Source organism: Canis lupus, chromosome 5 (genome assembly GCF_003254725.2).
Source record: "Canis lupus dingo isolate Sandy chromosome 5, ASM325472v2, whole genome shotgun sequence".
NCBI lineage: Eukaryota > Metazoa > Chordata > Mammalia > Carnivora > Canidae > Canis > Canis lupus.
Genome location: NC_064247.1, coordinates 21634554 through 21649390, shown reverse-complemented (window position 1 = coordinate 21649390; position 14837 = coordinate 21634554). Strand labels below are relative to the sequence as shown.

Below are 14837 nucleotides of genomic sequence, written 5' to 3'. Positions count from 1 at the left end.
GGTATTTGGTAAAAACTAAAGAAATCAAAACAAAGTACAGACTTTAGTTAATAATAATATATTAATTCTTACAAATATATCAACTTAATGCAAGATGTTAATAATAGAGGAAACTGGGTGTGAGGTATTTGAGAACTCTCTGTACTGTCTTTGCAATTTTTTCATAAGTCTAAAACTGTTCTTAAAAAAGTGAAAGGGGGCAGCCCGGGTGGCTCAGCAGTTTAGCACCGCCTTCGGCCCAGGGCGGGATCCTGGAGACCCGGGATCGAGTCCCGCATCGGGCTCCCTGCATGGGGCCTGCTTCTCCCTCTGCCTGTGTCTCTGCCTGTGTCTCTGCCTCTCTCTCTCTCTCTCTCTCTCTCTCTCTCTCTGTATGTGTGTGTGTGTGTGTGTGTGTCTCATGAATAAATAAAATTTTTAAAATCTTTTAAAAAAGTGAAAGGGATTATAAGAGAAAGGAGGGGAACTGAGTGGGAAAAATTAGAGAGGGAGACAAACTGTGAGAGACTCCTAACTCTGGGAAACGAACAAAGGGTTGTGGAAGGAGAAGTGGGCAGGGGTTTGGGGTAACTGGGTGATAGGCATTGAGGAGGACATTTGATGGGATGAGCACTGGGTGTTATACTATATGTTGGCAAATCGAATTTCAATAAAAACAAATGAAAAAAAGTTATCAAGAAAAATCAACCATGTTTCAGGGGGGAAAAAACTTAAATAACCTGGAAAAACAGAGGAAAAAAATATGAAACAGGACTTCAGAATCATGGAAGTTAAGAAGTCCCCAACCTGTCAGAAGCAGTGAAGAATCAGGTAAAGTCAGAAGTAAAATCTAGAAAGATCTAGACTAGCTGCCCTTGGAGAGGGAAGTTTTAGAGGACAGTGACTATGAAGTCAGAGTTCAGGGACACAGTACAAGAACCTGGAAGCAACAAATGTAGACCAACTATCAGAGAGTGTGGGCTTTAGGGAGACTCAAAAACCACAAGATTTGTTGTGAGTGTCAAGAAGGATGGTGCACATCAAAACTCGTCACAAATCTTTGCTATTTAAAGTGTGGTGATCACAGCCTTACCTTAGCTTGTTAGAAATGCAGAATCCTGGGGCTGCACCCCAGGTCACCTGTAGTACTGAATCACAATCTCCCTTTCAGGAGCTCAAACATTCAATACCAAGAAAACAAACCACCCAAATTAAAAATAGGCCAAGAACCTGAATGAACATTTCTCAGAAAGAAGACAGATACATGAAAAGACACTCAACATCATTGATCATCAGGGAAATGCAAATCAAAACCACAATGAGCTATCCCCTCACACCTGTTACAATGGCCATCATCAAACAGACAAAAGATAAGGGTTATGGAAGATGTGGAGAAAAGAGAACCCTTGTGCACTGTTAGTGGGAATGTAAATTGATACAGGCATTATGGAAAATAGTATGGCATTTCCTCAAAAAACTAAAAATAGAATTACTGTAGGATCCAGCAATCCTACTTCTGGATATTTATTATCCAAAAAAAAAATGAAGTCAGTATGTTGAGGAGACACTCCTGTGGTCACTGTAGCATTGTTCAAAATAGCCAAGACATGGAAACAACCCAACTGTCCATGGGTGGATGAGTGGATAAAAAGAGGGTAAGTACATATAATGGAAGATTATTTAGTCATGAGAAAGCAGGAAATCCTGATGTTTGTGACAACATGGGTGAATCTGGAGGACATTTAGCTAAGTGAAAGGAGCTAGACAGAGAAAGACAAGATACTGTATTATCTCACTTCTATGTGGAATCTGAAAAGCAAAATTGAACTCATGGAAGGAGAGGGCAGAAGTGTGGTTAGGGGGCCAGGAATGTAGGGGAAATGGGGAGGTTTGGGCAAAAGGGTACAAAGATGCAATTACATAAAATAAAGAAGACTAGAGATTTAACTTACAGCATTATTACTACAGTCAATAATACTGTATTAAATACTGGAAACATACTAACATAGTTGGTTTCAGGTGCTCTTATCACACAAAAAATAATAACGTGAGGAAATGATATGTAAATTAGCTTGATGGTAATAATCACGTCACAAGTCATGTATATCAAATCGTCGTGTTGTACACTTTAATACATACAATTTTTATTTTTAAATACATATGTAAAAGAGAAAAAATAAATTAAAATTAAAAGATCCCTGAGCAATTGGCAGAAATAGTAAAGTGTTTGGAGAATTATAACAAGACATAGATGTTAATCTTCATTTCCACCAAAATAATTAAGGTACTGATACTAATTTGCACACACACGTACACATGTACATCCTCCCTTACAACTGCATTTCATTGTCTTCACCCTCCATTCAACACCACCACCCTCACCACCACCACCATTTCCTGCAAGATCACAGTGCCACCTTCTGGAAAGATGAAAGCAGGATGCCTGAGCCACTCAGAACAAAGCAGATGACAGAGGTGATGTGTAGGGGTGGGGGTGGCATGCCAGCCTAGAGGACCTTGTAGAGAAGTGGCTTTGCCAGAAGATGGCACCCTGTGCTGTCCAATACAGTGCTCACTAGCCATGTCGTTGAGCACTTGAAAGGTGGCTAGTCCTACCTGAGATATGCTGTGAGTATAAAATGGATTTCAAAGACTTTGTAATAAAAAAGAATGTAAATATCATATTATTAATTTTTATGCCAACTAGGTGTCAAGGTAATATTTTAAAACATTGGGTTAGGGGATCCCTGGGTAGCTCAGCGGTTTAGCGCCTGCCTTCGGCCCAGGGCATGATCCTGGAGTCCTGGGATCGAGTCCTACACCAGGCTCCCTGCATGGAGCCTGCTTCTCCCTCTGCCTGTGCCTCCGACTTTCTCTCTCTCTCTCTCTCTCTCTCTCGTGTCTCTCATGAATAAATAAATAAAATCTTAAAAATATTAAAAAATAAAACATTGGGTTAAATAAAAACATGTTATTGAAACTAATTTCACTTGTTTCTTTTTAGTTTTGTAATGCAGCTACTAAAAAATTTGAAATTACGTATGGGACTCACATGGTGTTTTTATTGGACAGCACCGATGTAAGCTGTGTTTTACAGAATATAGATTCCCAGGGATGTTAACGTCTCCCCCTTCAAGTATGTCTTTTCAAGGAGTCTCTAATTCTGCAGCTCGGTAATTCCCCTTCTGACCTCGGCCCCACAAACAGCATCTAGTTCTTGTCAGCATGATGCAGAAGAGAGCCTGGTATGTAAGTGCACAATGAATACTTGTAGGATGAGGGAATAAATGGATGAGCAACTGAAGTGCCATCAAGCAGAGGGACACCTTGTCCTGAATGGGTGGATCCCTTTTTAGAAGCAAGCCAGCCGCAAATCATTCAGGGGCAGATTTGGTGAATTCAATGCAACAAATCCAATCAGAGACATATTTATTATTCTCAAACCAAAGCCTGATTACAAAGTCATAAAACAGATTTTATTAAGGCTCTCCCAGCCCGGTACTATTCAAACTTGGAATCAGAGGTCTTATTTACAAGTTGTAAGTGGGTAGACTTGAAAGTCCTAGAGTCCCAGTTCCCTTTCTCCTGCAGCCACACCTCATCCATGAGACCTCTCTTCTGTTAGCACTTTATGGCTCTCCAAGCACTTCCTCACCTGTTAGCTGGATTGATTTTCACAACTGCTCTTGAAGAAAGCCAAGCAGTATTATCTATTATCACTTTTTTATAAGTGATTAGTAAACTGATTACCTAATATCCAAAGGTAATTAACAACGAGGCCAGGTCTATACCCTGGCTCTCCACCACCTGCTGCGTGCTTGATGCATTGCATCACGTGGGTTTTCCAAGCGCTCCCTGGCTATTCCTTTCCGGGCATTTCAAGTGTACATATTCTTTAAGAGCATTTACTGGTTGTGAGACTCTGTTAAAATTTTCCATCTTATTAGCCTCAGTCTTCTCATCTGAGGAGAGAATAAATCATCTCTAGGGTCCTCCCTAATGTTAAATTTATGTGAATCTCTGAAACTTGGCTGAATGTGCACCAAGGTCAGAAGCCTGTGTCTCATTCCCATCATGTCCCTCCAGCAGGATTTTGCACACGGAAATTGGCTTGGCCTTGCACAAGGAGGAAGCTAGAATGTTCTCTACTCTCACTGAGCCCAGGTCTACACACACACACACACACACACACACACCCCACACACCACACCGGCTGCTCTAGGAAGGAAATGGCACATGGCACTTTCTGAGCTGTCTGGGCCAAAGCCTGCCCACAGGATCCATATCTCAGATTTCATCTTCATGAAGTATTCAGTGAGTGCTCCCTAGAGCTTCTGTGAGTGGCAGAGGCTGTCCTTCCTGGCGTTCCTCTCTGCCTGCAGATCCCTGTGCCCACATCTCTCTCTACCTCTCCCATCCCCATCTCGTCCTCTCTAGGGGCTGCTGTCACTGTCTTTGCCTTTTGCTCCTCCTTCCCCATTTGCATGCCCAGAGGTCTTTCTCGGTGGCCATCCTCTTCCAACCTGCATGTGGGCCTCCCTCACTGCCGCTGTCACCCCTGCCCGGGAGGTGAGGGTTCTATCCTTCAGAGGCATCCCAGGGCCATGGGCCTGTCTAGCTCTCTTCTGCTTTGCCTTGCAGAGCGCCGTGTGCCTGGGCAGGGAGAGTCCTCGGGACTGTGGGAACCAGACGTCCTGTGCAGAAGAGCCGCACCCACCAGGGTGCCCAGAGGGTAGGGCCTGGGGCTGAATGTGCACCGGGGGAGTTGGGGGGTAAAGCTAAGGAATGGGGCAAGAGAAACAGCTCTGAAAGGAGATGCTTGGGCTGGGGATCAGAAGCCCCTGAGTGGGAAAAGAGAACAGTCTGGGGTCCACCTGGGCCCTCTAGGGGGAATCACCTGGGGACAGGAAGCTCCTGAAAGCTAAATCTTACCTCTAATGGCTGTGCATCTGTCACTCTGCAGGTGGACTCTGCCCTGGCTCACCACCAGCTCCCTGTCCCCCTGGGACTTTCCTCTCCGGAGCAGGGCCCCACGACACCCCCCTCTGTCACCCCTGCCCTCGAGGATTCTTCAACCACTGGCCTGGTCAGGATGCCTGTTTTCCCTGTGGTTCAGAGGCCACCCAGCCAGAGGATGGCAAGGACACATGTGTGTGCCTGAGGCCTGGCCGAGTGTTCCAGGTATGTCCTCTGGCGGTGGGACCCAAGGACAAGCTGCATTTCCAGGACTGTTTGGTGAGGTTCAGCTCAGGTGTAACCTGACCAGGGTGAGCTCAGGTTTCCAAGTGACGTGAGGGTAGGTTGCCAGATAAAATAGAGGGTGCCCAGTTAAACCTGAATTTCAGATAAATTACGGATAATTGTTTAGCATAAGGGTATCTCAAATATCGAATGAGACATACGCTAAAACATATTGCTTGTTTATCTAAAATTTAAATTTAACGGGGTGCACTACATTTTTACTTGCTAAATCTGACAACCCGACTCAGAAGAAAGGGCAGTCTGTTGCTCTCTACCATGACCACTCCCAAAATGTACCCTGGCCCAAACCCTTCCAATTCCAACTTTACCTATAAGCCAACAAATATGCATGTGAATCCTTCCCTTCCTGAAATTCCCAAGTCTTTCTGACTAACATGCCAGCACCAGCAGAACCTTGGCTTCCCCTCCCCTCCCCTCCTCCTTTCTCTCCTGGCCCATCTCAGGCAGTGTCACAGTCAAAGGTATGGTTCATCACAACTGGTATCAACCAGCCAATCTTAAGCCACATTTCCTCCCTCCCCAACCCACAGCCCAGCGATGGGCAGTGCCCCTGCCTCCCAGGCCACCAAGATGTTGGAGAGCCAAGGGGCTGTGTCCAGCGGGAACATGAGAGCTGCAAGGATGGGGCCACCTTGAACCAAGAGGGGCTATGTTTGACCAAGGATCAGTGGAGTAACCACTGTGCCCAGGAGGTAGGAGGTATCTCTGTAGTGTAGCCCTTGCACTCCTGGCCCTTCACATGCCCAATCTCTTAGCTGCTGGACTCACTCTACTAGCCCTCTCTGGAAACATGGAGACCTGTGCTCTATACTCTGAGGCTGGAGAGAGTTGGGGACAGCCTCCCCGCAGCGAGGTGTCCCTAAGAAGTGTGAGTCTTTGTGCAGGTGTGTGCCACACCAGGAGATGCCCATGGCTATGACCCAGGCCTGGGGCTCTGTCTGTGCTGGGGACAACACTCAAGTGGAATGTGTGGTCTCCTGTGCCCAGAGGGACAGAGACACGTCCTGCAGCTCAGCTGCTCTGAGGGCATCCCACAGATTTCCATCACTGAAGGCACGGGGAGCCAGGTACAGTGCCCAAGTTTCAACCCCATGCTGAGCTGAGGCCCACTGCAGACAGCCAAGGACCCAGCACATGTCTGACATGCCTGTGCACGGGGTCTGGGCCCCTACTTGCTGACCCACGTCATGGGCACAACCTCTAGAACCAGAGAAGAGGCCCCACTGTTGATTTTATTTTATCCTATAGAACTCCTTGAAAAAGTGATTTGTTCATTAAAGAGGGGGAAACTGTCTTGTAAATCTTCCCACATGAGCAAAAGACAGTACCCAGAGTTATGACTCCCGGTTACCCTCCCTGTGAAGTTCTTAGACTACTAGCACCAGCACCTCCCTCCATCCTCATCAGGACACTCAGACAGGACTTGAGGAAGGCCCTGTGCTTTCTCCACCTCCCTGGGGGGCTGATGTGTCACTTGCCATGTCTTCAGGGAGGACATGACACTGTAACTCCTCATTCCCAGGAACTCTACCTTCTGGACAGGCCTTCCTCACCACGTGCTGTAGGCCACCCCTGCAACTTAGACCAAAGGCAGAAGCCAGTCCCTCTGTATGTGGTCAGGATGGATGGTAAGACAGCTGGACAGAGGGAGGCATGGGCAGGCCCACAGCTCAGGACCACACACGGACAAACCCTCTCCTTTCCATGTCATCAGCATTGCCCCTTCAGGCAAAGCTAGACAGTGATGGGCAACACCCCCCAACAGGTGACCCCTCAATTTCTAGAAAATTGAATCCTGCCATGTGCAAATCAGAAATGAACAGTTTCTGTTGTATCCATGCACTAGGGAAAACTCTCCCTAGACCCTGCAGGTTGAGGAGATCCCTGTCTTGTTCCAGGGACTGGGTTCCTGGGCCTAATCAGACCAGGTCATGAGCTACTGCACTCCCTTGGCTTGTTCCTCAGGGATCCCGGGCCCCCAGGCCACGATGCAGGTGAGCATCACAGTTGATACCTGTTACCTCTCCTCTCCCACCTCCACCGGCAAGAATCTGTCTAAAGATGAGCTGCTGTTCCTTATGTCCTATATCTTGCTTGCCCAGGAAAGTCAAGTGGAGGATATCGGAGTTCTTCTTGGTCAGCGAGCCTCAACACAAGCCATGGGGATCTGTTGCCCCCAGAGCCAGGCATCCGAAACCCCACAGTCTGCCTCCAAATCAATGATACACTTGCCTTCCTGGTGACCCATGAGCATTACCCTGAGTATGACCTGTGAGTGTCCAGAGGACATAGCCCCACCACCATCGAGGTGCTGGAGAAAAGATGCTCCTGTGTCTGTAGCCACTCCCAGGAGACAATATACTACCTCCTTTATCTATCCCCAGAGGCCACTTCTATAACACACTGGGGAAATTTGACTGGGGCCGCTTCCGGGCCATCCCTGAGGAGTTCCGGCTCCACAATCAAGAACCCTACCTCTTTCTGCAGCAGTTCCAGCAGCCTGGGGTCTATGTCTTTCGTCTGAGCAGCAACAGGCATCGGAAGATGGTTTGTCCATGATGGTTGGCCTCACTTAAGTCACTGGCCCATCATTTCCCCCTAGCCTTAAAAAATACTGCCTCATAACCATCTCAGATGATCCTCAAGGAAGGAGACACTCAGGGTGTCCATATCAAAGTTTCAGCCTCCTAGAGTCCTAACAGATAATTCTAGAGGCTCCTAGGGTTCACTCCAATATGCAAAGTATAGGGAAGGGAAGATCGTAAGGGTGAATATAACATTGTGTCCAAGGACCTCACAGTGTCTAGACATCTCTCACGGCTCCCTAATTCATTATCCCCTCTTTCCCTCCTCCCTCTTTCATCCTGAAGGGACACATTCCAAGCCCATCTACACAGGCTTGTATCCCTGTGACCTACATATATTGCCACCACTGATCCAGGAGCAGTGGTCCCACTGGTGACACACAGGATTTAGCAGATCACCCTATCTGCTCAGCCTCTAAGAGGCTGTGCTGACTCACCCCAGAACATGCATACAGTTGCTCAGTTACTTGATGCGAATTTGTTTCCTGGGGGAAAACCCAGATTCTGCTCCCCCAAGGTATGCACAAAGACCTGGACTCTTTGGTTCATGCTGATAGGCCTGGGGTCCCACTCTGTCCCCTTACCAGCCTCTGGCAGACAGTGGGAGAAAAGCTGAACAATCTCTCTCTATCTAGTACATCCGCACCCTCCCACCAGGGGGCCGGTGCTTCAGAGAAGGGCCCTTCGCCTCCACGACTCCCAGGTATCTCATCCAAACTGGCATCGCCAAGATTCCCAGACCCCTGAAGAGGTCTGACTGGCCACAAGTCCTGGGGGAGACTGTCCTGCTCCTGGGGTTCAGCCTGATGCTCTTGGTGAGTAATGCTGGACAAGTGACGTCTTACCTCCTATGCAAGACTGCTTCTCCAACTCCGTGTAAATGGGCTGTCCGGTGCCCATTTGCAGCAGGCATTATAATAGTTAAGATGCAAAAGTGACAAAGGTACACCTTCAGGCCTCCAGTGGTCAAAGTTTAGTAGTCAGAATAGAGACAAGGAAACAAACAAATGTCAGGGAACATTAGGGGACTATGGTGAAAGCTTGTCCAGGGCGTCCGGCGGCAGAAAGGAAGGAGCTAGCTGACAGTCCTTCTTCAGTGGGTCAGGACAGACTTCTGCAAAGAGGTGATCCCTGGAAGGGGCTCAAGATATGAGCTGTGGGAGAACGTGTTCCCTGTACTCACAAAGGGGCTGGTGAGTAGGGGGCTGAGAGGGTAATGGGCTTGGGAGGAGAGTGGGGATGAGAAAGGGAGGACCGTGTGGGAGGGCACAGATGCATGAAGCAGCATTCACCTGCTCAGGGAACCAAACATAGGGGTGCAAACACAGAGACGAGAGGCTGGAGCTGAGAGACCCGACCACGATGGTCTCACGCATCCTATTTTCACTCTAGCAATAGGGCAGAAGACAAGATGGATTGGGGGGAAAGCCACAAAGAGATAGAGGGGTCCAAACAAGAGAAAATGAAGTGCTCCCTAACTGGAGCTTAGCAGGGATCTTCCTCCTCCCAGTTTTCAAAGAAGATGCTTCCCTGGCCTTCACATCACCACATTATATATCATGTAGATTCAGTGTCACAGCCTGAGCTGGGCCCGGAAGGCCACTCCGAACCCCACCTTCAGGACGCATCAGCAAGGGTACAACCTGGATGCCTACACTTCCCAAAGAGCTGGGTTGACATCAGTGAGGAGAGGTCGACAACACCAAGACTCTGATACCCCCACAGTTGAGGGAGACCATGGTGAGTGTAGACTTGGACTAGAATCCCAGAGGTGTCCCCAAATCCAACGAGCCAGCTCCTGCTTCCTTCTTTCATGTTCCTAGATTACTCATGGCTCCCCCATTCATGTATTCATTTGCTCAGTAAATATTTATTGAATGGCCACTGTATGCTAGACACCACCTGGTTCTAGAAGTACATAGTATAGACGGGGGGTAAAGACATCTATATAAAAACTTTCCAAAAAAATTTTTTTAATAAAAAATAAATAAAAAATAAAAACTTTCAAAAAGAAAAAGAATATAACCATGTACCAAGTGCCCAAGTTAGAAATTGTCCAGTACTACCTAGAGGAGTGAATCCCAGAAAGCACCCCTGTACTACACTGAACTGTTTCACCTTCTATCTTTGCTACTCAGAGTATGTTCCTCAGCAGCCCTGGAATTAGTTGGTCTTAAATGGGAATATGAATTACCTGGGGACCTTCTGCTGCAATGGGTCTGAGGTGGAACCTAGAATTCTGTGTTTCTAACGAGGTCCTCAGCAGGGCTGATGTTGCTCATCTGAGAACCATACTCTTAGGAGCAAGACTGTGTCTAGAACATTGAGGATCCGCAGGAAGAAGATGCAGGGAAGATCTATAGAGGGTGCTCATCTTGGCATTTCAAAAGGATAATCCTGCTTCCCATCCCCTGACAGGTGGGCCCTGGGAGGCCCAGGAACAGGTAGACCTGGAGTGGTTTGACCCAGAACGCTTCTTTTCAATCCTGCTCAGGCAGTCTCTGTCGGTGACAACGAAAATCAGCCAGATGAAGGAAGAGGTAAGTGGAGAAGCTGTAGAAGTGAGCGGGTTTGAAAATGGAGCCGTGGCAGAAGGGAGCTAGTTACAGGATATAGAACCTAAAGAAATCCTCCAGGTATCCATAAGGAAGCAAGGGAAAGGGAAAGTATACAGGAGGGGAGATAGAAGATTTTTTTTATTAAATTTAGGGCTGATTTTAGGAAAACTTTGGGCCTCAGATCAGTGATGGGGAATCTATTAAGTCCACCTGGAACGGTAGGGAAAATTAAGGCCATCTGGGCCTCTCGGATGCCTATTCCTGGTCCTCGGTAGCCCCGCTGGAATGCATGAACTCAGGCCGGTAAGTCGCAGGCGTTGGGAGCAAAAAAGAACACACTGGAAGTCCAAGTGTGGAAACGGGGCCGGGGCCGGGGGTGAGGGCCGCGGTGCCAGGAGGGGGGACCCCCTCCACCAACGGGCAGCAGAGGGCGCTGCGATCAAAGCAAAGAGAGAGGCCGCGCGGCTTCCGGAGCGCGGTGGCAGGTGGGCGCCTGGCAGGTGGGCGCTGGCAGGTGAGCGCCGCCCTCTCCCGCAGCTCAGGCTCCTCTGCCTCGGTCTCCTGCGCGAAGCCCGTTCTCTCCGGCAGCTGTGGGGTGCCGGGCGTCACACCCCAGCCTCTACTGGCCAGCTCCTGGGGAACCCCCCGAGGGAGCTGCAACAGGTCGAGCTGTGTTCACACCTCCCCATCTGGTCCTTGGGCCTACATGTGACTCTCGGGTCCCCCCCACCCCCGACCCCCGTGGCCCCTTTCCCACGCTCCCATCTCCCAGGCCCCCCGGGGCTCTTAGCCCCCCCACACACACACTACCCCCACCCCTGGGGACTTCTCACCCCTTTGCCGCTGCAGCTGGCCTGCCCAGAATGTTCTGGAGCTCCCGGGGCTCAGTGGGTGCCCAGCCCCGGGGCTCAGTGGGTGCCCAGCCCCGGGGCTGCTGCCCCCGGCGTCCGTGCCCCCCTCCCCCCGGGCACGCAGGCAGGGTTGTCTCTGCTCCCAGGCTGCAGAGGCAGCAGCCAGGGCCGCGGAGGAGGAGGCGGGGCGCAGGGGGCGTCTGGCGGCCGAGTACGCCGCAAGCCTTAGCCGGCAGCTGAGGCTCCTCCGCCAAGACCTCGGGGCCAGGCGGGAGCAGTGGGCCTCCTTCTGCTCGGCGCTCCTGGTGGCTCGGCGGCTGCTGAAGGCACAGGCGGGCTCCAGGCCGGCGACGTCCTCCCAGGCTGGGCCGAGCCCAGGCGGGTGTGTACCTGGTGCATCTGAGTCAGGCTGGGTGAGACCTGGCTTGGGGTGGGGGGGCCTCCGCCAGGCCCAGAACTGGCCACAGCAGTGTCTTCTCTCCATCCCTAACTGCACTGACAGGGCCTCCCCCATGTCCCCGCTGCAGGGGAATCCCCCAGCTGGATGCCACGCTGGGCAGCTTGTCCCAGGCTGTGCTGCAGGAGGGCCACCGCCTGAGAGCCTGGGGCGCCCTGGGTGCCGCCACTGGGGCAGAGCTGCTGCGGCCAGGTGGGTCCTGCTCCGTGATACCAGAGCCCCCCAGGAAACCTGGCCCTGCAGAAACTTGGTCCCTCCGCTACGACACCCTGCAGGGAAGAGAAGGGCAAAGCAAAGTGGAATCCCCCAAAGTTGAGAGGGACTTCCTGTGCTGTGCCCTGGGCAAACAGCTGTGTTGCAGAAAAGGGAGCCTCAGAAATGGGAAGAACTGGGGAGGAGACAAGCAACACTGCTGCAAAGCATGGCTTTACACATAAGGGAGCATTTCCTGAGAGCAAATGCCTGACAAGAGTACAAATGAGTGCAAAAGGCCACATTTGGAGAATGCTGGACTTGCCTGGAAATGAAAATGGGGAGAAGGATCCCCTTGGGTTCTCTGTGGGAATTCTGAGATCTGGGAGTCTACACCCCCATCAGGTGACCCCTAGGCCATCGCCACCATTTCCCAAAGTCCCAGTCACTGCCAGCCTCCAACATGATGATATCACAATGCCATGTCTCAAATGGGGGATCATGCCCTGCACTCAGCAAATAAAGGAAGATGCTCTGTCCTTGGGGAGCACATGCTATTGGGGTTGGGGTGGGGTTCTTGTGAACTCCTTCCAGGCACCAGCCAAGGGAGCCCCTCACCTGCCTCCTCCACCTCACTGGCAGGGCTGAGCAGTTGCTTTCCTGCTTCCTCAGCAGGGCCTCAAGGGGGCACCCAGGACATCAGTGTGAATCCGGTCACCAAGCTGATGGTCCCGGGCCCCAACTGTGTGATGCTTCCAGCCAGTGGCCATGCAGGGTCCATACCCCCTGGCTACTTCATCCACCCTGACACTGGGAAGGTGCTGCCTGAGGCTGGCAATCTGGGGTACGATCTGCAGGGAGCTAACCTGGTGCCCACCACTGACTTCAGTTCTGGTGAGACCCTGACCACGAAGTGGCTTCCACCCAGCCCAGGACTCCTGGGGCCCTCTGGAATGATCTTCTCAGGAATCCAAGGCAGGGAGCAGGGCTCTGTCCTTGCACGGTGGGGTACAATGATAGGCAGAGGAGTAAACACGCTGTAACATTCTTGCTGCCAAGCGTGCAGGCTGAGGAAAGCTGCATGGTGAAAGAAGGCTCTGCAGGGCTGGGGAGGGAGGGCTGACGTACCAAGAGTACCAATACCTTCCTGTCTCCCCATCCAGGCAGCATCCGAACATCAGAAGCGGCCATCCTCCCCTACGTGCCCTACCCAACCTGTCCTGCCACAGGCTGCCCTCCTGCCACCCGCTTGCCCATCCTGCAGCCGAGAAGGACATCACAGCTGGGGGCTCTCATGACAGACCCCGCAACCGGCATTGAGGTGCCTGTGCTGGCTGTGACTCTACATCCTCAAACAAGGCAGTGGCTCACTCTTGGGGGCACATACTGCAATCCTCTCACCAAGACTGTGGCCCCTCTAGAGTTGGGGGGCCCCATGGAGGATCCAGTCACAGGAAGCATCTCACCGATCCTGGGAGTCGGGTTGGATGAAAACACAGGTGTCTGGCAGCCCTCCGTGCCCGACCTGGCTTCCCAATTCCCCCAGCCCCCAGCAACCCCCAGGTTCTGGACCTGGCAGCAAACTACCCCAGACCCATCTTTCCATCCTGTATCCTCACTCTGCTCTCACCCCACCTTTGTTCTCAGTCTTAGCTTCCCTGTCCCCTTCCCCATCTCCAGCGCAGTGTCTCAGGGAGAAAAAAAGAGACCCGAGCTGGTTCTGCAGTAAAAGCAAAGGATGTTTCCAACTAAGAAGGGGCATTCCTCCTCCTGCCACCCTGGGCCCTGTCCCTCTTCCCATACACTCCTCCACCCCAAATTTTCATCCCCCAGCCCTGTCCCTCCCTTGGTCTGGAGGACCCAGTTCTCCCTCCCCCACTCTCTCTCCATCATCTGCTCGGTCCCCTTCCTACCTCACCCTCTTGGGTTCCCATCTCCAGGTCAGGTGCTTGCACTGGGCGGGCTGCGAGATGCCTTGGGGAACCTTATGCTTCCTGGTGACAGCTTTGAGGAGCCGCTGAGCCAGAAGACAGTCCGGCTGCAGGGAGCTTCTCAACAGGAGGGCCGGACAGTGCCCCACATGGGAGGATCACAGGCCCTTCTGGATGCCAACGTGCTGCTGGCCCAGAAGAGAGTGATCTCCATGCTCCGGAACTGCCAGGAGAGGCCGGGGTCAAGGACACAGGGGCTTCTGGAAGTTGCCATCAAGGACATGAGACAGGCACTGGCCTTGAGTCTACACCATGTCCTTCAGCAGTCTCGGAGACTGGAGCGGCAGCTGGGGACGGCAGAGGGCATCGCGGCCAGCGGTGGGAGAATAGGTACCTGCTGACCGAGACCTAGGCTCTCAGGCCCTGAAATCCCAGGCCCAGAACCACCTGGTGCTCCAGCGCTCTCAGCTCGTAGGCTCAGGGCTACAGCCCCACAGGTTGCGTGCACATGAGACCAGGGGAAGAGACAAGAAATGTGGTGGCTTCATGCCCGACCCCCTGAACGCTTGGCTTGGACTCTGCCCTTCAATCTCTCACCAATCCCGCTGGGTCTTCCACTTTATGTTCGTAAAGTCTGTGTTCTCTTGTTATTTCAGAGGGCTCCCCACACCATAATGTGTTATGGAACCCATTTTACACCAGAGAGTCTGAGGGGCAGGAAGTTCAGTGATGCACCCAACCAGGGTCCTGCAGCTTGTGAGCTGCACAGCCAGGCCTGAAGCCCGGGCCCTCGCCTCCCTTTCTCCCTGATCCCAGCCACAGCCATCACCGGCCCATTCATAGACTCAGGAGACGAGTCCACCTGCCTCCTCTACCTCCCTTCTGCCTCTACTAGTACAGGGACGGGTAAGGAAAGGTAGTAGGAAGGGCATCTTCCTGGGCGCTTAGCTCAGTCATTCTTTCTAGAAGCTTTTGCCCATGATGTGACAAAAAAGAACCAGGGTTTGCGATCAGAACTGATT

At 51.4% G+C, this 14837-nt stretch overlaps 1 protein-coding gene across 1 annotated transcript; it reads left to right on the top strand.

The window, feature by feature from the left end:
* The first annotated feature begins 12458 nt into the window (after window positions 1–12458).
* Window positions 12459–14192, top strand: LOC112671462 (uncharacterized). The gene is made up of 2 exons (XM_049109473.1): window positions 12459–12778; window positions 13048–14192. Exons 1-2 carry the CDS (start codon window positions 12610–12612, stop codon window positions 13611–13613), a joined length of 735 nt encoding a protein of 244 aa, XP_048965430.1. The 5' UTR covers window positions 12459–12609; the 3' UTR covers window positions 13614–14192.
* Window positions 14193–14837: the final 645 nt, after the last annotated feature.